The 26,910-nt window shown below is 38.9% G+C and overlaps 1 protein-coding gene and 1 long non-coding RNA gene across 2 annotated transcripts; one reads left to right on the top strand and one right to left on the bottom strand.

Annotated features, from left to right (window-relative positions):
* Positions 1-8,250: 8,250 nt before the first annotated feature.
* LOC116661538 lies at positions 8,251-19,164 on the bottom strand. The gene is made up of 3 exons (XR_004317423.1): positions 19,154-19,164; positions 12,628-12,633; positions 8,251-8,325 (listed from the first exon to the last, which is right to left on the bottom strand). It is a non-coding gene; the product is annotated as an uncharacterized LOC116661538 (long non-coding RNA).
* Positions 19,165-25,408: 6,244 nt separating this feature from the next.
* On the top strand, positions 25,409-26,487 carry LOC102511983 (quinone oxidoreductase). The gene has a single exon (XM_032473593.1). It carries the CDS (start codon positions 25,452-25,454, stop codon positions 26,442-26,444), a length of 993 nt encoding a protein of 330 aa, XP_032329484.1. The 5' UTR covers positions 25,409-25,451; the 3' UTR covers positions 26,445-26,487.
* Positions 26,488-26,910: the final 423 nt, after the last annotated feature.

The following is a 26,910-nucleotide window of genomic DNA, read 5'->3' as shown; positions in this document are numbered from 1 at the left end:
TTCTTTTGGATAAGATAAGATAAATATCACATTAGAAAGCGATGTCTTATAAATTCAGGTGTCTTAGTTTGGATGCTATAACAAAATACTTGAAACTGAGTGATTTAAACAACAAACATGTATTTCTCACAGTTTTGGGGCTGAGAAGTCCAAGGTCAAGGTGATGGAAGATTTGGTGTCTGATGAGGGCCCACTTCCTGGTTTGCAGATGACCATCTTCTTCCTGTGTCCTCATACGGCAGACAGATTGAGAGGTAGCTCTCTGGTCTCTTCTTATAAAGGCATTAGTCCCATTGGGAGGACCCCATTCTTATGATCTAATTTAACCCTAATTACTTCCAAATACCTTCTCATTGAGGTTTAGGGGTTTCAACCTGCAAATTTTGAGGGGACATAAACATTCAGTTCATAATACCAAGTACATGGAAATTTGCTTTATGATAGAGTGAGCATTATTCCAACATATATTAATTGGAAAATCATCTTGAGATGGATCCTTAAAGGGAAGATGCCCCACTGTACATCCAAGGCTTTTTCTGAAGGCTTTCTGTAACATAGACCCAATATTCTCTTTTGGCCACTGTCTTCCTAAACTTGAAGCAATGTTATGTCTCCTTGAGGAAAAGAGAGGATGAGTGGATGGTTTTAATGTTCCTTTATGAGATGGCAATGATTTCTTTAACAGTATACAAATTCCAGACCTAATAGTTCACCATCTACATGCAAAATTAACTTTATATAAACATAAAAATCTACACTGAACTCCAGGAAGCCTGCATGATGGTTGACAATCTCAAAAGCTTTCTCTTCCCATTCATTGCCTATATCACCCCAGCACAACAAATCCTATCTTTCAGTTCCAATTAAATATGGATACTGTGGTCAACCTCTGTGTATAGTCTAATGTGTGCTGGGTTTTGGGTACAGGCAGATGACTGAATGTTCTCCAGACAGACATTCTTCCCCTCTGTGATTCATTGATCATAAACTGGTTTACTGTGAGAACTAAAAATGGTGAGGTGGAAGCTGTCCCCGGTGGGTAGGCAGGGTGAACTGTCTATGAAACAATGCAATCAGCTCTGAGCAGAATACATTTCAAAATGTTTCTCCCCGTGGGGTTTGACAGAAACAGGCAATTTTTGTTCCAATTGCCACGTGCTTCAGCAAATCACTCTGGCTGTTCTGAGCGATCACCGTTCGAGCCCACGAGTTACTGTTTGATTCTTTTGCTTCAATTGTCAGAGCAGAGCTGAACAGAATGTCATCCAGGCAGTCCCAGTTCGTTCCATCCAATAATGTGATATACTCAGACCTATGCCTGGATTTCAATACCATGGGCTAATGACATTTCTTGGCTTGACCATAAAGTCTTCTTGACAATGCCGTGTTGATGAGATTTTATGGTTTCCACTAAAATTAACAAGTGAGATTTTGCGATGGGAACAAAAGTCTAAAACGGTTGATCAGAAAAAAAAAATATGAGGCGGCCTATTCCAAAGCAACTCAGTTTCACATAATTTGGCTAATGGACCTTCTTTTAAATAGATCTCTGTAAATAAAGTTTGAGCTCATAAAATCTGAGCCTACCAAACTGACACAAAGGGAAATTTCAAATACTGGTTTTGTGTGTGTGTGTTTGCGTTCTAAAAATATGTTGTAAACATGCTCCTGCTAAGGATGGATGATTGTGTTTAGGTCAAAGCTTAAGAAGATGACATATAGCTTCCAACCAGCTGCCCGGAGGAGAGAGAAGCATGCATTTTAAAAGCAGAGGAACCCCAAAGCTAAAACATGGCCCAAACGTACTAGTCAGAGTCAGCAGTAGCTAGACTACCATTGGTGAGTGGGTGTCCATGCTGCTGGGTGCATGGGTAGCCTCTGAGTCCACTCCATTTATAGGACTATTTATTGTACCAGTTCTAAGACGGTAGATAATGATGGCTGCCTAGTGTCAGTGACCACATCATTCTGTCTACTTGGTGGTTCGGTGTCTCTTCTGTGGTGGGATGCTTTCCGGTTGGCATTAATTGATACAAAAATCTTCACACCGTGCATCTCCCATATTCCCATCCAGAAGCCTCTATCCCAGCCTTCCTTGTGTCTAATAGTCCAGCCCTTTTCTTTCCAGGCCCTTGGGCAGACAGCCACACCATCCGTTACAGCCCAGGAATCTTTGCATTGGCTCACCTGGGGCTGCTTCACCTGCTATGCCGGGTGCATCACTGGCATCCCTACTCATTAGGGAGATTTTTTTTCTCTCCCCAGTATCTTTCAAGGCCACCTCTGAACATGGCTGCAGGAGATCCGTCAGGCATTTCAGCTTCTACCCAACCCATCTGTACACCAAGTTCTGGTTTTTGCTGGCTGTATGGCACCTCTCCCCGAAATGGCCATAGGTGTGAGCTGGGAAAGGACGACTAATGCAACCATGGACAGTGACACGGGCATCTGGGCTACCAGCTACCGCAGCTTACCCATGCTGTCTGGTCCTGATCAGGCTCGACTGTGGATGTACCGTTTCCATCTCTACTAGAGCCCATGATGAATGCTGCACCACAGAAGACATATAATTCTCCATTGCAGGTGATACAGCCTTCCTTAAGAACCCAGGGGTCTGTGTACTAGTCCTCCCACTAGGGCTTTCCATAAACTACACCCTGGACCACAGACTCCTCCAATGCTATAGAGCTGCCTGGATTTTATAGCCAAAGCATCACAGCTCTGGTATCGCAGTTTGGACCTGCTGCAGCGTCTTGTCCTGCTCTGGGCTCCACAAAGCAGGCAGCCTAGTGTGCCACCTGGTGTCTGGACCACAGCAGAATATCCCGGAAAAAAAAGATGCAAGATGCAATAACTGTTTTTCACTTTGGCGGGAATAACCAGGCTTACCCCTGACCACTGGACCCCAGTACTTCATGGAAGTGGCAGGTCTCTGACTCTAACAGGGTTTATCTCTCACCCTCCAAGCACACGTTTCCCACCAAGGCCTCCAGTGTGCTAGCCTCTTCTTCCTTGCCCCGCTCAATCAGCATGGCAGCACTGATGGAGTGGCTTGATGTGCTGGTGGGTGGGATCTCTGGAACTCTTTGGATTACATCCGTGACTGAGGGAGGGGGAGTTAACAGAAGCCTGGAGCAAAACTGTAAATAAATGTTCCTGCCCATTCCATACGAATGCAATTTTTTTCTGATAAGAAGAGAAAATAGCGTACACCCACTTCAGCTAAATTGATGGCTGCACACCATTTCCCTCAGGCATTGATCAATCTGTTCTAACAACTATTTTGTCCAGCGCAAGAGATGAAATTGAGGCTACTACTTGGCTGAGCATGCAGGAGTCTTCAGCCATTTTTCTGGATCCGGCTAGTTTCTGCCTGGCTCACACTGATGGCTTGAATGGAGATATGATAGAGACCATCAGCCTCACATTCTTTTGGTTTTAAATCTTTGCCATCCCCATCCCCATTGGAATATGACATTGTTTGAGATTGACTATCTTGGCTGGGAGGGTGGAGGGGGTAGTTTCAGAGACTTGCACTTGGCCTTTCCTAACTAAACATGATAGCTGTCACCTCACAGACCAGAGTCCCATTGCGGGGCTAACCCAGCTGTCATATGTGTCCATTGCAATTATGCACTTTTCAAAGTCTAGGAAAATGACCAGCTGGATGAGTTTATGGTCCCAGTGGACCCACTGTGAGCTGAACTTTATCCAGGACTCTATTTTCTCCTGGACCCTATAATCCTCCTTTCCAGCAAGGAGGACATGATATTACTTTGGGATCTCTGGATACGATTTCCAGTTCACACCCTGTGTCCAAAAGCCCTTAAAAAGTCTGGTTATTCCTCTTTCCCCAACACAGTCACTCAGGTAAATGACTGCACTTACTTGATTGGAAAATCATCTTGAGATGGATCCTTAAAGGGGAGATGCCCCACTGCACATCATTTCAAAGGCAGGATTTGGGGGTAACTGCAGGAATTATCACTGCAGCGTTTCAGGGTTCTTCCTCTAGGACCTCAGGCATCTCTAGAGTCCATGTGTTCTAGATCTGAACGTTGACTCAAGGCAGAACTGAGTAAGGGATCAAAACTTTTTATTGGGTGATTGCCATCTGACTTTCACTCCTCAATTCTTGCCTTCTTCGGGCTGGAGAAGTTAAGAAGAACCCTTGTCTTCACTGTCTGTTTTGCCCATAAGGAAGTCAGAGTCTATTAACCATTTTCACAACTTCCTGTGGGTCGAGCCTCTCTGGCTGCCCTTCCAGCCTTGCCGGCCATGATGGTAATCGTGGCTGTGCAGCTTCTGATGGTTAAGGTACCCCTCATGGTCCCATCCTTAAGTGTGTTAGCAAATCCCACTCTGGGACTGTCTCACAGAGCCCTGGCCTACAAACTTCATCTTACCATCTATTTATTTTGACCAATCCTGGTCCCACCTGTGTCTGTTCAGGTCTTCCAAGAAGGAGAAGCCCAAACAGGATTAGATATACAAAAGATTTCTTGGGTGAACAACTTTTGAGAGCCAAAGGGAGCCAGAGAAGAGGTAGGAAGGGAGAAATCTGAGAACACAAGACAGGTCTGATGTCTGTGAAAGGAGAGAGGGAAGGAAGGATTGGTTAGGAAGAGTCTGAGTGCAATGCTGCTCTAAGAAAAGTCTTGGTTAGACTAATGGGGAGTCTTGAGCAAAAGTCATCCTTTGGAGAAATCTTGCATCCAACAAATGGTCCCATTCCAGCACACACACTATGCTCAATCGCTGGCTGGGAATGACCTAATGGTAGCATTGGTTGAGAATGAATAGAGAATTGGACCCCAAGAGTGACAGTTTGAGACAGTCAATGAGCTATTTTCCACAGTGGGTTCTCTCAAAGGGAGTTTTGAACCATCGTGGTTGCCTCACCCAGGACCACACAGTAATTCTTGTCAAAGAAGAATATTTCCTTAGATGTAGCACAACCTGCAAAGATTCCTCTAACCTCCTTTGAAGAAAAACTATTACACTATTAGACAGAGCAGTGTCTGCCCCTTTTTTATCCTCTTGTTTTTCAGACAGTGTCCTGGCTCTATCTGAGTTTGAGAAAAGAAATCCATTACTTACTCATCCATCTACTGACAGCCTCTCATGAGCTACAGGAAGGCACTGTTCAAGTTTTTAAATGATCATTTTCCTTTAATGTCACCTCCTCAAAGGGATTTAACTTTCTTCTTCATTTTCTCTTCCTTTACTCTATTGTTTTTTTCTCCACCACACTTATTACTGTCTATAATATTATATATTTCTGTGTTTGTGGATTTCATCAGTTTTCTGTGTCCCATCTTTGAATGTAAATTCCAGGATGGATGAGGCCCCCTTTGTCTTGCTAACTGTCATGTCTTTAGTATTCAGCACACACATGCCTGACACACAGGGTGTGCTGAATATATGATTATTAAATGAGTTCATCAAATCGTAGGCAGGCCAGTATCCCCATACAAGTCTAAAACCAGGCCCTGGAGGAGGCACTGGGACAAAGAAAAGATGTTTTTCCGGTAATATTATGGATATCTCACAGTAATCCTATAAATCAATGATTATCATACCCATTTTGCAGATGAGTAAACTGAGGTTTGTATAGATGTTAAGTAATAGTCACAAAGTCATCCAGCTAGTAAACTATGAAGCTGGGATTTGACTCCAAATCCAAGGTGTGTGCTCTCAACCACTGTGGACTACTAAGACCAACAACAAAACCCCATAACCCAGCTTGTAAATAGAAGAGTTCTGAGAAACACCAACCTAGCTCCATTTCCAAACTTCTTGAAAGGAAGACTGTCTCCATCAATCTACATAATTGCTAAATCACAAAACAGGCATCGTGAATAACTAAAACACTTGGAAAATTTACAGCTAAGGGCTGATTACGCCCTCTTTCGAAAAGTGAGCTAAAACTACTTGCTAACCAGACCTCAGAAGGCTTAAATATTCCACACAGAGTGTCAGAAATCCAGAGAACCATTAAGTCATCACCTACTGCCAAGATGAATGCAACAGTATATTTTCCTGGTATTTTAACCTGTCTCAGAAAGTGTTACTCTTATTTAATCCCTCTCAGGACTTTTTCCTTACCAAGAAGCTACTAATAACCTCCCTTGTCAGCGAAGTTAGTCTCTGGAGATACCTGCCAAGGGATTTTTTTGTGGTTAATCTAAAGCAAATGTAAAAAAAAAAAAAAAAAGGAGCTGAATCATTCTGGAAAGCAAACAAGAAAAAGCCCTCAGTTGGGAAGAGTCTAATTGTTATTAGCACATCCACTGCTGGCAGGAGCATGAAAAAGCCGCACAAATCAAACACCAGCGTCTAAAATCAAACTTAAATCCCAGCCTTCTGTTAACCTCATAAATTATTCAGCCTTCTTACACATTTAATAAAGCTCTGAAACCGGTCCCAGAAAACATTTGCATATAAAATATAATTTGAGAAACAAATAAAGCCTTGGTAGGAGGCTATGGTTTTACCCCAGGTAACTCTGATGAAAGTACTCAAAGCGAGCTGTCTGTCCTGCTGATTCCTGAGTCATTTTCTTCAAAGGGCAATTCTTCTTAGATTGGCGTTCAGTGTGGTGGTAGTTGCTTAATTCCTGGAGAGGAGGGTGGGTTTGATTTACAAGCCAAAGGCTTGATGAAATCTGGCTCTAGTATCTTCAAATGCCTTTTCCCAACCTATGCAAAGAAAGATCTCCTTGAGAGAAAATCCATTATTTGAATCTTTTCCATATAAAACATGTGTGTGTATAAGACACAGACAGAAAGACAGACAGAGACAGAGAAAGGGAGAGGGACAGGGTAAATTGCTTCCTGATCATGAACACCTTTGAAGATACCAGGCTAAGAAGATTGCTCCAACCAAATGAAAACTGAACAACTACAAAACCCGTTCTTCAAAAACAATTTATTGCTTTACAGGGGGTGGTGGGGCAAAAACCCTAAATGGCCATTTCGGTGTTCAAAGAAATACTGACATCTACTGGTGGGTGTAGAAATCACAGGGCTTTTTCAAGAGCCACATTGAGCTGTACTGGAGGAATTAATATCCACTGGATATACAACTCAACTATTCTAAATAAAAGACGAATTTATTATGACCATTAAGACTATTTCTGAATTTTTCTATTATCTATTCTAATCCTTTCGCTACCAGAGAATCATTGGCGAAACTCCTGTACCTGAAACATTTCGCCAGAGGGAAAGCGCAGTTAAAGCAAGAGGAACATAAATAAAATTACTATCTTTTTTTGATCCCCAGACACACCTCTTCAAAAACAGTGCTTCAAAAAGCAGCAAGAACAATGGAAAATAATATTGCTTTGTCAGAAGTTACACCTGTGTTCAAATCCAGGTAACTCCATTTGGCTTCGTCATTTCTACCAAGTTACTTAATCTCTCTGAGGCTCAATCTTCCCAGCTGAAAAAGAGGACTAAGAACACCTGCCCAGATGACAACGAGAGCCAATTAACACAAAATGCCTTCTTCACATTAAACAGTCAATGGTCAACAGTAGAGTCATCACCATATTTAAAGAACAGGAGACTTTGGGGGCCATTCGGTTCTTGACTGACCAAGCTAATATTAGGAGAGTGCCTCTTAAAATTTAAGATGTGCACAAATCACTGGGAAACCTTGTTAAAATGAAGGTTCTGATTCAATCAGTCGGGAACAGGGAGGCCTGAGATACCCAATTTCTACCAAGTTCCCAGGTGCTGCGGCTGGTCCTGGGCTGTACTGAGTAGCAGCAATCTGTGGGGTTCACTGTCTCCGGTGGTCAGGAGTTTTCAGACCACCTCTGCTGATTGCCTTCCTCCCTGAGAGAAGAAGAAGATGATGATGATGATGATGTTTATTATTATTAAAACATAGTTGATTTACAATATTGCATTTGTTTTAGGTGTACAGCATAGCGACTCAGTATTTTTTCAGACAATACTCCATTTCCATTACAGGTTATTACAGAATAATGGGTATATTTCCCTGTGCTAGACAGTATATTCTTGCTGCTTAACTATTTACATCTAGTAGTCTGTATCTGTTAATTCCATACCCCTGATCCATCCCTCCACCCTCCCCTCTCCCCTTTGGTAACCACAAGTTTGTTTTCTATGTCTGTGAGTCTGTTTCTGTTTTGCATGTACATTCAGCTGTATGATTTTTTAGAGTCCACATATTAGTGATACCATATAGTATTTGTCTTTCTCTGAATTATTTCACCAAGCATGATATTCTCTAAGTCCATTCACACAGCTGCAAATGGCAATATTTCATTCTGTTTGATGGCTGAGTAGTATCCCACTGTATATATACCACATTTTCTTAATCCAGTTATCTGTTGATGGGCACTTATGTTGCTTCTATGCCTTGGCTGTTGTAAATAGTGCTTCTGTGAATATTGGGGTGCATTATCTTTCTGAATTAGTGTTTTGATTTTTTCTGATATACACCCAGGAGTGGAATTGCTGGATCATATGGTACTTTTTTGAGAAACCTCCATACAGTTTTCCATAGTGGCTGCACCAGTTTATATTCCCACCAACTGTACAAGGGTTCCCTTTTCTCCACGTCCTTGCCAGCATTTGTGGTCATGGTCTTTTTGATGATAGCCATTCTGACAGATGTGAGGTAGTATTTCATTGTGGTTTTGATTTGCGTTTCTCTAATAATTAGTGATGCTAATTTCTCTTCATGCACCTGATAGCCATCAGTACATCTTTTTTGGGAAAATGTCTATTCAAGTCTTCTTCCCATTTTATGACTGGATTGTTTGGGGTTTTTTGATACCAAGTTGTATGAGCTGTTCGTATATTTTGGATAGGAACCCCTTGTCAGTTGCATCAGTCGCAAATATTTTCTCCCATTCTGTAGGTTGTCTTTTTGTTTTGTCGATGGTCTCCTTTTGCTGGGCAAAGGCTCTTTAGTTTAATTAGGGCCCATTTGTTTATTTTTGCTTTGGTTTCTTTTGCCGTAGGAGACTGATCCAAGAAAATATTGCTACAATTTATGTCAGAGAATGTTCTGCCTCTGTTCTTTTCTAGGAGTTAAGTGGTTTCAGGTCTTATATTTAGATCTCTAATCCATTTTGAGTTTATTTCTGTATGTGATGTAAGGGAATTTTTTAGATGATGGTAAATAGCTCTGAAAACTTCAGTCATTTCAATACACAGATGAAGAGTGCATAAGAACACTCTGGACGAAGATGAATTTGGCTGATGTAGAAAAATTGAAAATTTCATTCTCATGCCTTTCCAATTTATGGATTTCACTTCTCATAAGAGAGACGAGGCATTTGATTCTGTTCAAGCTATGCCCAAAAGAGAGGTTTGGCAAATTAAAGCCCAGCAGTTAATTTGTTCTGTTGCAATTCTGGGCTTTCTGCAGAATCTGGCCATAGTGAGCGATTCAGATCGCGGGCCTTGGAATCACAAGGGAGTTTGCATCCTGGCTTTGCAATCTGCCGTCGGCAAGGTCTCAGTCACGTTCCTTAACTTGTACAAGCCCTAGTTTTCTCAGAGTACTTTGCAAAAAACTGAACAAAGTAATATAGATAAGGCCTTAGCACATACACTGTTCAATAAATGATAATGTTATTATTGTTTTCATGACAAAATAGCACAGCTGTCATTTCCCCTTTTTAAAAAAACATAGAGCTACCACTTTGGGAAAAAGTATATTAGAACAGCAGGACATCACAGAGTGAGGTTTTGGAGAAAGCCAAGGTGCAGGTTTACATCCCAGTTCCACCATCAGCTGCGATAATTTCCAGCAATGTTCTGTGACATCTCTGGGCCTCAGGATCCATCTGCACAATAGAGAAATGACAGCTTCCCTGGGTGGTGTGCGAATTAGAAGTATTAGTTGAACTGATACATAACAAGCCCTTAAAATCAGCTGTTATTAATATCAGTGGGAAAAACAGTGTGTGTGTGTGTGTATGTGTATATATATATATATATGTATATATATATATATGTATGTATAATATATTCTGATTTAGAATACAGAATCAGAAGACTCGGGTTCTAGAATGCCTCATTTTTCTGACTGTTCTACCTAGACTCACAACATTTTAGGCCAATCAATTAATGTCCTTAGTCAACTGCAGAGACAGGAATCATGGCCCTATCTGCTGGTCACAGGGTAACTGAGCAAGTCAAGTTTTTAAAAATTTTTTTATTATTTTAACTATTTTATTATTTTATTTTAACTAGTTGGTTAATATCATGGCTTAAACTGTATTTTAAAGTATGTTCAGTCATGTGCAGCTTTTTAAAGCAGACGGGATGTTTTTCTTTTGCATTGTCACAATTATTTTGTACCACAATGCCATAAGGTAGAAAGGATGGGTATATTTGCATCTTTGGCAGATTAAAAAAAACAGAGGTTCAGAAAGATTAAGTAACTTGTTTAAGACCATGGAGTTGGCAAATAAATAAATAAACAAATGAACTCAAGTGTCCTCATTCTCTCAGAAATTATAATAAAGATTTGTGAAGCAAAAAGTCCTATTTCAGTGAGCTCATGAAGAGGTTTTATGTTTTCACCACTAAAATTGCAGCCTAAGGTCGGATGGTTGTGACTTGGTTGGCATGACCAACTGATAAGACTTGGAACTGGATGATATTTGAGATTCATTTTTTGTTTTTAATTGGTCATAAGGGTGGTAGTCATTGGCAGCAGAAAAGAGAGAAGGTGGAATGTAAGAATGTATCGTAGTTTCCATTATCGCTTCTCCTTGAATGTTGGGGATACACATATCCAGGGGGATGTCCGGCATCCACACTGCCCTTCCCTTAGCCCACCATCCTCCCTTTCAGGGAACTTCCCATACTACGGAAACCTTCCTACTGTAGTCTGCATGACCAGGTCTTTCCTCTTTCCCCCTACAAAGCAGTCAGGGAACCAAGCCTCTCCTTGGGCTTCAGGAAGTGTTAGGAAAGCAGAGGGATGGCAGGTCCATAGTCATGGCCTCATCACTGACGATGGTGAACCAGACTCCCGCGTGACCTCTCATAGGATTCCTGCTCTCTCGTTTTCTCATGATTCTGTGATGCTTGGCTTTTTCCAAACTTGGTCCTCCAGCTCCCATATCATCCCAGTAAGTTCCCTTTATGCTGAAGGAAACCAGAATTAAATTCTCTTACTTACCACTAAGACTCAGACTAACATCACAAGAGACTATTATCTCCCTTGTACTTTCTTCTTTGCTAAAGCTAAGGCCAATATTCTTGTGATAAGCTGAGCAAACAATTCAAACCATCACTCATAATTATGCAATATACACAGGACACTAGGAAAGGAGGGGTAAGGAATTAAAAAGTAGTGATCCTTCCTTTAAAAATTTTAATTTGAATGCCACTGCACCCTCTGTGAATCAAGCATTAATGTTCCTTTCTAAAATGTACCACCACACTAATAAACAAAAATCTGTTCAATAAGATATATTTATGGATGTGACAGGCACCTTACAGTGAGCATAGTTGAAAAGGTCTATGTGCTTTTGTAAATTTAGAAGTACATTTCCTAGATGTCAAGTGTTTATTACCTGGAAAAAATAAAGGAAAAACATTTCTACATTTGAAACATGTTTTGCAGCTTCCTGATGAGACATTTTAAGGACCATTAGTCGTCTAAATAGAAATTGTATTTTAGAGAGGGGAGGAATATGAAAGATTGTTCTCTGGTTTGAGATTATACCTTGCACATTGCAATAAAGCTTTAAACTCAAGCAGGCATATTGCACTCTGGTTATTCCCAGTAATCTTTCCTCGTTGTCCCCCTGCAAGCCTTGTTCTTCACTTTAAAGACAAAGATGTATGAAAGCATTTAACACAGGGCCAGCCTCAGTGAGGTCTTCACCGATGTGATTCCTTACCGCTTTCCTTCCCTTCATGGGCAGAGTAAATTCTATGACTATGATCCAAAGGTTTAAAAAAAAGAAGTTCATCTGTGAATTTCATGGGCTTGAAGTTTCATGGACTTGCTGTATCCTATACTGTGGTTCCTGGAAATGGACTTTGTCAGAAGGGAATGATGATTTTTGAAAAGAAATTCTGCTCAAGATTTTCAAAAAAGGACAATAAGATAAAAAGAATATTAGTTTTCTATCTCTGGTGAACTAGCTAGATTTTCATCCCCATCTGATTTCTTTACCATTCTTTCCTCTTTAAAGTAGGACTCCAGGGGGTACACGTATCTGATTGTCTAGGGGCCTGGTTCAGAGCTTTCAGGCCTCAAAGAAGTTCAGTTGGTATTTTGTAGGATGGTTTATGACATGGATTCTTCAAGGAACCCTTTCCTCCACTGCTTCTTTCGTTTTTACTTATCTTTTGTTCTGTGGCATCTGGGGTGTAGCCAGGCTCAGAGCCAATATTTCCTAGAAATTAGTGTCAAGACATGAATTCTGTGAGAGGTGCTTTCACAAGTTAAATGTATCAAGGAGCATCATCTCTAATGGACAGGTCCTCTGTAATAAGAACACTCATGGATAAGTGAACAAGTGATTCCTTTAGAAGAAGAAAGCTATTTGAACTGCCTTCTCTTGACCTCACTTTTATAGACTGCAGAGTTGATTTCAGAATGCAGTCTTGAGCTCTAAACCTTTTTCTCACATCTGTGCCTGCCACAGGGAGCTGGAGAATCTTAATCACCAACCATTCAACAATTATCACACATACTCTGTGGAGAACAACAGAGGCAGGCAGGGAATTTACAACAGTGATCCATCTTTTTGGAAAATGCACAGTTCATCACGCCAAAGTGTGCGTGTGTCTCAACAATCGAGGCATTAGATACCTCTTAAGAGACAATTTGGTGGCAGGAGACGGGAGTCCCTTTAATGGGACTATCAAGCACAAAAGGGCACAGCATGAGGGTGAGCGGCAGGCAGTTCCCCAAGATGAAGTGGTCCACGTGTGCATTGGGAGAAATGCAGACTCTTGAAGCAGAAGAACAGAAATCAGACACCTGGTAACAGGCCTCAGTCTGCAGTGGTGAACCATGGTCCTAGAGGCTTTATTAGCTTTGCACCTGGTTTGTTAATGTGGTGGTTTAAATACAGCAAATTGTGCCATTATTCTTCAACATCAATCTAATCTCTCAGGTGGCTTGTTGGCTCTCCTTGGGACAGCTTTTCTCTGGTTTAAAGAATTTAGGATCTTCTGGAGAACTTCCAGGACGAAGCCTCTGGTTCTTGGGTCACACTGAATGAGGAACTGGAACCTTCCTGTGCGATACAGCAGTGCCTCCTTTGGAGGAAAGGCTACTAGAATATTGAAGCTTCATTCCAACCTCAGTAGTGATGAACACAGATTATCACTGCAGGCATTTTATAGTGGACATCTTAAAACTCAACACCCTGGTCCAGGCTTAGCCACTCGTCATCTGTGGGGTTGACATGAGGGTCACTGAACCTCACCAGGGGGCAACTTCCCCTTCTGCAAAATGGAGAAGACCCCCCCCCAACCCAGTGGGCCGACTAAGGTGATGACATGTTTAAAATCAACAAAAACATAAATATTCCACCTTACCCCTCATCAACATCTCATTATTATTGATGACCAGTAAGTAAAAAAGAAAAGACTGATTCATGATCCCCCCTCAAGAGTGAAAACTCACAGAAGGAAATTAATGAGGAGTAGAGATTTAAATGATCGAGGATGGAGAGATTGGCCAGCTCAGGCAAACTTCGATGCCCCCCCACCTCTTTTTTTTAATTACTTATTTTAGAAATTTTTTTTATTGAGGTACAGTCAACATACAACAATATATTAGTTTCAAGTAAACAACATGGTTCGATATTCGTATATACTGCAAGACAATCACCACAGTAAACCTAGTTCACATCTGTCACCATACATAGTTACGGAATTCTTTTTTTCTTGTGATGAGAACTTTAAAAGACTGACTCTCTTAGCAACTTTCAAATATGCAATACAGTATTATTAACTAGAGCCATGCTATACATTATATCCCCAAGACTTATTTATTTTGTAAATGGAAGTTTCTACCTCTGACTACTTTTATCCATTTGGCTCACTTCCCCACCCCCCTGCCTCTGGCAATCACTGATCTGTTCTGTGTATCTTTGAGCTTGTGTTTTTGTTTGTTTAGATTCCACATATGAGTGAGATCATACAGTTATGTCCCTTTCAAGTTCTGTGTGATCATGATACAGAAAGCACCCCAGAAATAAGATGAAATCCATTTAGCTGAGGTGACGTGCAGGGAAGGCAATTATTTCCTATCAAATGCACACGAGAGAGCTGGGCGGCCTCATTTCCAATCAGAACACACTGCTGCTCTATTAGCTTGATAATTAAAGGCATTTTATATCAAAACACTCCTAATATTTTAAAAAAACAAAGCAAGCATGATTTACTGTGATGGTGCAGGGCTTAAAGCATGAGTGAAAAAGGATCAACAGGATGAATTTTTCTTTCTTCAAGAATAAGAATTTCATTTTAACCTAAGAAATAAAAACCATGTTACCATGAGATAATCTATAGTTGGCATATCAAGAACGCTATAAAAATATTCAATATTTTGAGAAAGCCTTACAGCCTACTGCATAATAAGCCACACTGCCAGAAGATTAAATCCCAATTTTAGCATTATTCAGAAAGAAACTGGCTCAGTCAAAATAGCTATTTCCTTCCTTTCTTCCAAACCTTCTAATTGCTTCCTTAAACTTGAGCTCCATTTGATTTACAATGATTTTTTATTTAAAGTTTAAAGTTTACCTGAGTAATTGACTGTACTTTAATAAAAAATAAAATAAAATATAAAGTTTACCTGAAATCAATTTCAAAGTTAGAATGAGATGATATTTACAATTCTTTTTTATTTTAATTGAAGTATAGTCAGTTACAATGTGTCAATTTCTGGTGTACAGCATAATGTCCCAGTCATGCGCAGATATATACATATATTCATTTTCATATTCTTTTGAACTCTTTATTTTGGGAATGTAGAAAGCCCAGTATCTTGACAAGGTTCAAATTCCCACTTTATTTTGATACCACAAGAAGAGCTGGGCATGATCAAGTCAGAAAAATTCAAAGTAAAGTAACAGTGTAGTCTTATTTTATTTAGAAATGTAAGCATTTTTATTCCATTCTTTAAAATTCATCTTCTGGGCTCCAATTTAATATTAAAATTCTATTAATCTTAGTTTGGCTATTTTCAAATCTGAGATCTTATCCAGTCCTTGGTCCAAACATAAAACAATCATTCCACATTTATCCCCATTTTGTGTGGATTCTTGTTCATTCCAGCCATCTTGAACTGTAAATATAAAAATCTTAGGTTGATGGGTATCTCACATTTAGAGGTAAACTAACACATATATGATCATGAAAGATTCTTTATTTTTTGTTTCTGTATGCTTAACCATGGTGTACATCATTCCTCCTCAGAACCCTAAAATAACTATTACTTGCAGTAGATCAAAGTTATGGAGTTCACTAATGTTCTTGCACTTACCTCAAATCCTTTTAAAAGAACTTTAAAATGTGAAAGGTTGTCCTATTTCTCTCTTACCAAACAGACAGGATCACAATACTCCTAAAATATCAACTTCATGATAGATTCCACTTTTATATATTTATTTCCTGTTAAAGAGAGAAAAATGAGGCACAGTGACAATTCCTTGGAAGCCTGAGAAAATTAGTTTTTAGGATCTCATCCCCAAGACTTCTATAAACGCCACAGATACGTTGCTCACTCTCTGTTTACACCAGATTTTTGTCTAAATTAAGGAATCCATTGTATGTTGTAGTTGCTGACTGTTGTTCTTTAAATAAGGAGTAACTACCCAGACCTTGTGGGCTCTCCTGTGAAAATAAATGCTGGAAATGATATACTTGAATTGATAAAGGAAAATGAATAAAAATAAGTTGAAACACAAAGCAAGCAAATGAAAGCTTTACTGAGACATCAAATATATAGAGTCTACTCCATTCTTGTTTTATTAGCATCTGAAATTTGACATGCATATTAATATGCAGCAAGGAGTTCCCTGTAGATTGAGGAAGACATTCAAAAATCAAATTTTTTGACTCAAAGATTTAAAGCTATAGTAAGATGATTACAAGAAAAAGTCCATGGGTAAAATTCAAAAAATACTTAGTCTCTACTGTGTGCTAGATAATATTTTAAGTGGGGGAGAATACACAGTGAACAAGACAAAGACCTTGCCCTCCAGGCTCACTTAAAATATTGCTAACATGAAATCAAAAAATATACATTGAATTCTTACTTTTTCTTTTCTTAGGCTATAAGTTTAAGGGAAATTGTGTAACAATATTCTTATGGAGGTAGACACCAAAAAATATTTCAGTTCTCACAAATGAAATAGTAATATCACCCTCACTCTAGGAATGAAAACATTTCTCTTTATTAACCACCTGGACAAGTATTACGTCCTCTGGTTAAATGTTCATTTGCAAGGCTCTGCGATTAACTGTAATTAACTAATTCATTGAGTGTCCTTTGAAGACCAGAAAAAGATGCACTTAGTGTGAGGGAGGATAGCATCCCTAGCCTTTAAGGCACTTGGAATTCACACACGTGAAAAATGCATAAACAGGTCTGAAGTAGATAAAGATACGGATCCAAATATCTAAGTCACATAAAGCAGAGGATCTGCTTTGTGACACAACGTTTCGACTTAGAGATTCTCTTTGCCCTGGTCCAGTTGAAGGGAAATAGGGCAGTACTTGAGACTTAAAATTCTTAAAGTCTCCAAAATCTCTCTCCCTTGTACAAGTAGTTTGAGGCTGTGTCCCCAGCAGAGCTGAGGGGGGCTGGGGGTGGTGGGGGTGTTGCTGGTAGAGTCCTACTCCAGGTTGTGTTGCTAAAGAAGAAAGACGCTGGCTCTCATCGTCAGTGACATCTTTAAAACATTTTTTTATGAAATCCCCAAGCCCTAGACACAGGCTTTTCCAGGAAAACAGTTGTCAATTCTGTCTTTTCAGCGGATGTTTGTGATAAATACGAGTCTTGTCTCTCCTGTGACTCACTCTCAGGGTGACCCAGGAAACACGAAATTCTGCTTGGTAGCTGTAACGATCTGTTTCTCTCCCACAGAAAGCACACTAGAGCTGTTCATGGGGATAACCATGATTACAAGCCATTTTATTTTTTAAAAAGTAAATCATCTGCCAACTTGGGCAATTTAACTCTTGTTAGTTACAACTTACTCAGAATGGACCTCAGAGCCATCCCCAGTGTTTCCATTGAAAGCTTCCTCTAACCAAAGGATCAGCCAGTGTCTTCTGCAAAGGACCAGAGGGTAAATATCATCACCTCTGTGGGCCATGCAGTCTTCGTGGCAACTATTCAACTGTCATTGTAGCAAAGAACCACCCATAGATGAGACCTAAATGAATGAGCATGCGTGTTCCATTAAAACTTTATTTACAACAAGAAGGAGGCTGCGCTGGACCCATGGGCTCTAACTAGTTCTCACCCCCTTCTCAGACTCAAGATAGGACTGCTTCCCAGTTTATCCAGTCTTGGCCTATCTCTGGTGGCCTTCTCCCTTTCTATTCAATATACCATCCTCTCCTCTTTAAACAGAATCTCCCCAATACATAGATAATTCTTTTCCTGGTCATTTGATATTGCTTCATTTACATTTCTTACATGGCTGTTTTCCTTCAGTCTGATATTCTGGAACATATTCCTATGACTTCTGTCTTATTTCTACCCATGGTGATACACACTTTGGCTAGAGAAGGGAACTTTCTAAGTGAAAGCACATTTCCTGCATTAAATGAGGACTACTGTGTTTGTAAAATTTCCAGCCATCACTAACTATTGCCAAATAGAGCAAGGCTTCTAATTAACAAATGCTGAATTCTAAATGGTGTGCCAGACTACTTAATTTGATCTGTTGCTTTTTAATTCCCCGATTGGAAGTCTTGGGCTTGGCTTTATCCCCATCCAATCAGTTCTTTTCTTAAATCTAATCTCGGTTGTCCTGTAGGTCATGTTAATTATTCCCACTAATGTATTTGTTTATCGCAGGTAGAGGACCTCTAAGTTTAGAGAGCTCAGGGAATGTCAGACTCTCTGATGCATAGTTCTGCTAGTTTTATCTCCCAGGCAATAAGAGCAATACCTGACCATGGCTTTGTTTTTCAGGTCTTATTCTTTTTTTTTTTCTCTCTCTTTCTCTTTTGCCTGGAACCTCTACATTTCTAACCTAATAGAATATTAAAATTCAAACAAAGGACACAAAAGAAGAATAAGGAGCGGGCTTCACTAGAGAAATGAAGTCTGAGGTGCAGATGCTGTGCTGGAGATGGCAGGACACAAGGGTGAAAATGTAAGTGGTGAGGACTGTAGCAAGCAGGCGGGTGAGTGCTTTCCTGGTGTCCTCTCCTCCTAACTCCAGTTTCCAGCTGTTTCTCTGCAGCCCGGCACCTGCTAGCCATGAGCTGGCCTGGAGGACATAAGCAAACCTCTGCCCAGGCCAATAAGGAAAAGCTTAAGCAAGATTTTTCTCCTCTTGTGGCAAGATCTCCTGTATTCATTTCCTGCTGTTCTGAAACAAATGATCACAAGTGTAGTGGCTGAAAGTGACATGAATGTATTATCTTACATTTCTGGGAGTCAGACGTCCAAAAGGGGGCTCACGAGGCTAAAATCAAGGAGTCAGCAGGGAGGCATTTAGGGAAAATCTGTTTTCTTGCCTTTTCCAGCATTCAGAGTCTGTCTGCATTCCAGGGCTCATGGCCCCTTCCTCCATCTTCAAAGCAGCACAGTAAAATCTTCAGTCTTTGTCTGACTCTGACCCTGCTGCCTCCCTCATTCACTTAGGAGCATCCTTGTGATTACATTGGGCCCACCCAGATAATCCAGGGTAATCTCTGCATCTCAAGGTCAACTGATTAGCAACCTTAATTCCACCTGCAACTTTAATTCCCCCATAACATAATTACCAGTTCCAGGGGACATCTTTGAGAGGCCATTATTCCACCTACTACATTAACTGAGTCTAGAATTCAATAAGTGAGAGTTCTGGAGGCAACCTTATGCATATCTTGACAAAATTCCTGAATCTTATAATTAGAAGTAAATTTTGCAAGATTTTAGATGGAAGTTATAGTGATTCACACACACACACACACACTCCCAACTGGTATTAAGTTTATCTGTAGAATGAACATGGAAAATGACAGACATCTGCAGGCTACCGAGGAAAGGAACACCCCACAATCCAAGAAATGTGTGTCCTTCTAAGACATCATTTGCCCACCAAGGAATATAATGATATTTATTTATGAATATGCAAGGGTTCCAAAAATACATTCCATGAACTTCATCCAAGGACAATATTCAAGGAAAAAACCTTTAGCCAAACAATGTTCAGAATAGAGATCAGAAAAATAAAAAGAGAAAAGAGTGTTCAGTAATGAACCTTGAAATTGAAAAATCATCACACCTAAATAAAGAACAGTAGAACATGAAGATTAGAAATCAGAGACTTCATTTATTTGACTGACCATAGTTATGGAAATCTAATTTGTAATTTTAATTGATAAGAGAAGCCTTGAAAGGAAGGTGGTCTTTGATGACATAAGTCTTCAAGGGTTATGTTGATATTGCTTTTCTTTGCAAGACAAGAAAGAGAATGAAGAAAAATATTTACATCCTGCTGGCTACTACAGCACTCCAAACAAACAAACAAACAAACAAACAAACAAACAACAGTGTTGGAAACTACCTAGAAATGTCCACAGTCTTTGAGGTTAAAGTAACTCAGCTAGAGATACAGTCCTCAAATTTCCTAATAGCTATGAGAAAAAAATAAGACTTCTTGAGAAATATGAGTATTTGACAATCAGACTTGGAAATATAATGGTTTAACCACAAAGCTTGAAAACATTGTTGTAGGAAATTGATTTTGTTCACTTCAGCTGTGAATTAACTCATCAGACTTGGGATAAATGACGTACTGCTCAGGATGTGAACTTTTCTGGCCTTGTGATAATGAACCTATCATACTACATGTTCTCCTGTTTCTCAGAAAGGTTTTGTCCCCCCATCAGTTCTTTTCTCAGCAGCTATAGAAATAATCCAAGCCGCTTCTGATAGATCCAATTCATATACAGCACAGAGTTTCTTTCTTCCACACACTGTAAAATGCTAATAACAGTCTTGTACTAAAAGTTATAAATTCAGCAAGACCTAGGAGTTGAGGAGAGGAGAGGGTTAAGTAAAATTAAAAGTATTCTAAATATATCTTCTTTCTGGTGCATGGGGAAAAAACAGTGGTAAAATAGAGTATTTTAAGTGTAAAGGAATAGTATTCTGTTTTCATATAATAGTAAAGTCATGATGTTTGATTATGAATGTACTTTTCACAAAGAGAAAAAACCTGACATTTTCAAAGGCTGAAAATTTAAAGACCATATTCTCTGATCATCATCCAATAAAATTTGACAAAAAATAAAAACATGCCTCTATGACTCAGAAAATAAGAAATTCACTTCTAAATACAAGTCAGATAAAAGAGAACAATTAAAATGAAACCATGGACGGTGGAGAAAGCAATGAAAGGAAGGCCACTGCATTCTAAAGCCTCTGGAACACAATGAAAACTGTCCTTGGTGTAAAATTTTAACCTTGAATACTGTGCAGGGCGTCCCCAAGACCATTCTCAGGCTTAATGATTCACCAGAAAGACTCACAGAGCTCAGAAAAAAAAAGATCATACTCACAGTTAGTGCAGGAAAAAGAAGTGGATTAATATCAGCAAAAGGAAATGGGATGATGTCCAGGAGAAGCCAGGTGCAAGCTTTCAGGTATCCTCTTCCAGTAGAGTAACACAGATGTGCCTAATTCTCCCAGCACTGATGTGTGACTACACACACAAAGTGTTGTCAACCAGGGATGCTCCTCTGAGCTTTGTGTCCAGGGTTTTACTGAGAATCAGAAACAGGCACACAGTGTCTGCATGACTGATCTCAGCTACTTAGACTCCAGCATTCCAGAGCAAAAACAAGCATTCACAAAAAAATCACATTGTTAGCATAAATTATCTGATGAAATTTGGTACTGCATGGCCCAGGGCTCCAGACATGCAGGAACACTCTGATTAGGCAGAATTTTCTAAGGGCTCAGAGCTCATCTCCCAGCACTTGGCCAAGGGCCAGCCCTGAAGATAGCCTTCCTTGGGAATGTGTGGAGCTTGAGCAGCCAGACCTGCTAAGTTTCTTGCACAATACCTTCATGATTGTAGGGGGAAAAAATTAAAGAGGTGTAATGTTAGTTTTAAGAAACTAGAAACAAAATCAAAAACAAAAGAGCACAAAAAGAAATTCAGATAGCAAAATAATATAGAAAAAATACATAATAAGAGGTTGAATGTATCCCAAAGCCAGTTATTTCAAAAGACCAGTACAATAGATAAAGTCTCCTGAGCTTAATAAAGTAAGAAAGAGAACAGACATTGTAACTGATGCCACAGAAGTAAAAATGATTTTAAGAGACAATTACACACTGACAAATTAGATAACATAGAAGAAATACATTTCTAGAAAATATTACCCACCAAGGCTGAACCTTGAAGAAATTGAAACCTTGAACAAACTAATAATTGATGAAGGTACTAAAAAACCTCCCAACAAAGAAAAGCCCACAACCAGATGGCTTAAAGAATTAACACCAACCCTTCTCAAGCACCTCCAAAAAACTGAAAAAGAGGGAACACTTCCAAACTCATTTTATAAATCCATTATTACTCTGAAACCAGAGCCAAAGATACTATAAGAAAAGAAGACTACAGGTCAATATCTCTGATGATGAACATAGATGCAACAATTTTCAACAAAATACTAGCAAACTGAATTCAATAGCAATTAAAAGGATCATATACATGGCCAAGTGGATTTTATTCCTCAAATGCAAAGATGGTTCAATATATGCAAATCAATTAATATGATACACTATATTAACAGACTGAGAGATAAAAATCAGATGATCGTCTAATTAGATGCAGAAAAAATTGACAAAGTTCAACATCCTTTCATGATAAACACTCTGAACAAAGTAGAGAAGATATGTACCTCAAAATGATAAAGGCCATATATGAAAAGTCCATAGCTAACATCATACTCAACAGTGAACAACTGAAAACTTCTCCTCTAAGATCAGGAGCAAGACAAGGATGCCACTCTTGCCACTTCTATTCAACATAGCCAGAGAAATTAGGCAGGAAAAAGAAATAAAAGGCATCCACATTGAAAAGGAAGGAGTAAAATTATTGCTGTCTGCAAATGACGTGATCTTATATGTAGAAAGTCCTAAGGACTCTACAAAAAATAAAAACTGTTAGAACTAATACAAAATATGGTAAAGCTGCAGGATACAAAATCAACACACAAAAATCCATTGCAAACTATCTGAAAAGATAACTAAGAAAATAGTCCCACTTACAGTTAAAAAGAATAAAATACTTAGGAATAAACTCAACCAAGGAGGTGAAAGACATGTACATGGAAACTACAAATCATTGATGAGAGGAATTAAAGACAAATAAATGGAAAGACAGCCTGTGTTTATGGATTGGAAGACTCACTATTGTTGAAATGGCCACACAAAACAAAACTCTATGCATATTCAATGCGATCCCTATTAAAATATCAATGGCACTTTTTTTTCCTAGAGAAAACAATCTTAAAATTCATATGGAATCACAAAAGAATCCAAATCTTGAGAAAGAAGTTTTACTTAATACTTACATAATACTTTCCATAATACTTCCTGATTTCAAAGTATATTACAAAGCTATAGTAATTAAAACAGATTAGTACTAGCATAAAAACAGACATATAGACCAATGGAACAGAATGTAGAGTCCAGAAAGAAACCCATGCATATACAGGCAACGAATCTTCAACAAGGGTGCCAAGAATACACAATGGGGAAAGGACAGTCTCCTAATAAATGGTGCTGGGAAACTGGATACAAAAGAATGGAATTGGACCCTTATCTTACATCACACACACACATCAATACAAAATGAATTAAAGACCTAAGCATAAGAACTAAAACTATAAAACTTCTAGAAGAAAACAGATGAAAAACTTCATGACTTTGGTCTTGGCAATGATTTATTGGATATGACACCAAAAACACAAGCAACAAAAGCAAAATTAGACAAGTGGGACCGCATCACATTAAGAAGTTTCTGCACAGCAAAGGAAAAAATCAACAGAGTGAGAAAGCAACCTATGGAATGGGAGAAAATAAGACCCAAAAATACAAGGAACTCCTACATCTCAATAGTCAAAAATTAAATAACACAATTAAAAAATGGGCAAAGGGCATAAAGTGACATTTCCCCAAAGAAGACTTATAGATGGCCAACAGGCATTTGAAAAGATGCTCAACATCACTAATGATCAGGGAAATGCAAGTTAAAACCTTAATCAAAACAAAGATACACTATGAGGAGACATTAAGACATAACTTCTTCACACATCAGGATGCTTATTATCCAAAAAGCAAAAGATAGCATACTGGTGAGAAAGTGGAAAAATTGGAACTCTTGTACACTGTAGGTGGAAATGTAAAATATTATAACTGCTATGGAAAATAGTATGGCATTTCCTCAATAAAATTAAAAATACAGCCACCATATGATCCAACAATCCCACTTCTGGGTATTTAGTCAAAAAAATTGAAATCAGTATCTCAAAGAGATATTAGCATTCTTGTGTTCATTGCAGCATTATTTACAATAGCCAAGATATGGAAACAAACTAAATTTCCACTGATAGATGAGTGGATAAAGAAAATGTAGTGGATACATACAGCAGAATATTATTCAGTCGTAAAAAAGGAAGGAAATCCTGTCATATGCAACCAACATAGATGAACCTGGACATTATGCTAAATGAAAAAAATCCAGTCACAGAAGGACAAATACTGCATGAGTCTACTTATATGAAGTATCTAAAATAGTCCAACTCATAGAAGCAGAGAGTAGACTGGTGGTGACCAGGGGCTGGGGGTGGGGGTAATGGGCAAATTGTTCAATGGGTATAAAGTTTTAGTTACCCAATATGAGTAAGTTCTAGAGATCTGCTGTACAACACGGTGCCTGTAGTTAACAATTCTGTATTGTACACTGAAGGGTTTTTATAAGAACATTGATGCTTATGCAGAGAAATTTACTGAATATTTATTTCAAAATTCAGCCTCTGATGGTATAACCACAAGCCATTTTAAATCGGCTAGTTTATAAGCATAGTATCACATTTTTTATAACCTCTTCATAATCTTGTGGTTTTACAGAGTCTTGTTTTATAGACGCCATGATAATTAATGGAATGAATTTAAATTGTTACCCATTCTTTCTTCCCGGTTCCTTTCTTTTTTTATCTTCCCACTGATAGTCTTTGGCAGCTCTTAAATAAATTCTACCTGTTTATATCAAGGGAAGAAAATTAACCCAAAAGTTTTCATCTTTAGACAAAGTCAATTATATAGTAGTTCTACTATGAACTATTCAATAGCACTTATCTTTCTGGGATATTTGTAAAATGCTGTTTTGTTTTTTTTTTAAATATACATGCTCCTGAATCTCCTTTTTCAGTTGTTCTTGATCATGTGACTTGTAATCAAGGTTCAGAATAATAAAAGCCTTTACTACTTAAAATAAATATTTGAAACACAAACACACACACACACATACACACGTACACACACATACACAAAGAGTTTGATAAGAGAGTAGACCTCAAGTCAAGGGTTTTCAACCACCAAAAAAGGGGGTAAAGATAGAAGGAAACTTTCGGAGGTGATGGTTATATACATATATGTGTATATATATTACCTTGACTGTGATGATTTCATGAGTGTATGTATGAATTCAAACTCATCAAATACATATATATTAAATATATGCAGTTTTTGTATATCAATTATACCTCAGTAAATCTGTTAAAAATAAAGTTTCCAAAAATAAAAGAGATCAAAAACATATACAGAATTAGGACTGAGAAAGAAAACAAGATAAGGAAGGCATTAAAATCATTTTTTAGAATCCTAGATATAATTCATAGCAATAAAGTTCAAAGCCGAGAGGAAATGTAGTTTTTGAGCAAAATATAAACTGCCAAAATTGATCCCAGATTAAACAAATTACCAATAGAAGAAATTGAAAAGATGATTAAATATTTACTATAAAAAATACAGCAACACTATGTATTGTCTCAGCTGAGTTGTTCTTACAATAAAAGCCTAATTTGGATATTATTTATACAATTCTAGACCACAAGAAAATATTAAAAGCTTCCAAATTCATTTTATGAAGTTATGATAACCTCTATTTTAAAATTGATAGGTGGAATCTGGGCGAGCCCTCCTAGATTTTGATTTCCCAGTCTAGAACTGGTATCTAGATCACTATGGCAACTGGCCAGAGGTTGATGAGAGCGATTCCAGTTTCTGAATTTGGTGGACCAGAAGTGCTGAAACTCCAGTCGGATGTTGTTGTACCGATTCCAGAAGAACATCAGGTTCTAATCAAAGTGCCAGCCTGTGGTGTGGACCCAGTGGACACATATATTCGCTCTGGTACCTACAGTGGGAAACCGCGCCTCCCCGCTACTCCTGGTGTAGATGTGGCTGGGCTGATAGAAGCTGTTGGAGAGCGTGTATCTGCTTTCAAGAAAGGTGACAGAGTCTTCACCACCAGCACGGTCTTGGGCGGCTCTGCCGAGTACAAGCTGGCCGCCGATCACACCGTTTACAAGCTGCCGGAGAAGCTGGACTTCCAGCAAGGAGCTGCCATCGGGGTCCTGTACTTCACGGCCTATCCCGCTCTGCTCCACAGCGCCTCCGCGAAAGCTGGAGAAAGTGTTCTGGTTCACGGAGCTAGTGGAGGAGTTGGACTAGCAGTGTGCCAGATTGCTAGAGCTTATGGCTTAAAGGGTTTGGGCACGGCCGCTACTGAGGAAGGACAAAGGGTTGTTTTGCAAAATGGAGCCCATGAAGTGTTTAATCACAGAGAAGATAATTATATTGATAAAATTCAGAAATCTGTTGGTGAAAAAGGAATTGATGTGATTATTGAAATGTTAGCTAATGTAAATCTTAGCAACGATTTGAACCTTTTGTCCCAAGGAGGACGAGTAATAATTGTTGGCAGCAAAGGTCCTATTGAAATAAATCCACGGGACACCATGGCAAAGGAATCTAGCATAAAAGGAGTTACTCTCTTTTCATCAACCAAGGAGGAATTTCAGCAGTTTGCAGCAGCCTTTCAAGCTGGAATGGAAATCGGTTGGTTGAGACCTGTAATAGGTTCTCAGTATCCGTTGAAGAAGGTGTCCCAGGCTCATGAAGATCTCATTCACAGCAGTGGCGCTACTGGAAAAATGGTTCTTCTCTTAAAATGATTACTCCTTTCATGGATTTCCTATTAGAAGTTTCTTACAGTATCTTTGCTTTAATTGGCATTCACTTGATTTAGTAAGTTTCTTATATTAAAAAAAAGATGTATCTTCAGAGATTATAAGCATTAGAGTATGATTTATTTTATAGCTGGCAGTATTTTTAAGCCTCTACCTCTCATCAGGAGGCATCAGAATAGGAAATAGAATGTTAGTGGTCACTTGGCATTGGAGTGCATTGCAGAAATACCTAATTGATGCGTGATCATTAATTCCGTATCTTTGACTAAAACCTGCTCATTCAAAATAACACTGCTTGATTTCCAAGCCTACTTCTCCTTCTACAGGTTCTTTAGTCTCTGATTAGCCCAGAATTATATTGGACTCTGAAATTTTCTGGACTAAATGAGACCCCCTTTTCAACACTAATCTCATCTAGATCTACAAGACTCTCAGAAGGGCAAGATAACCA

This window comes from Camelus ferus, chromosome 35 (assembly GCF_009834535.1).
Source record: "Camelus ferus isolate YT-003-E chromosome 35, BCGSAC_Cfer_1.0, whole genome shotgun sequence".
NCBI classification, from domain to species: Eukaryota; Metazoa; Chordata; class Mammalia; order Artiodactyla; family Camelidae; genus Camelus; species Camelus ferus.
This window is presented reverse-complemented; position numbering and strand designations above follow the sequence as displayed.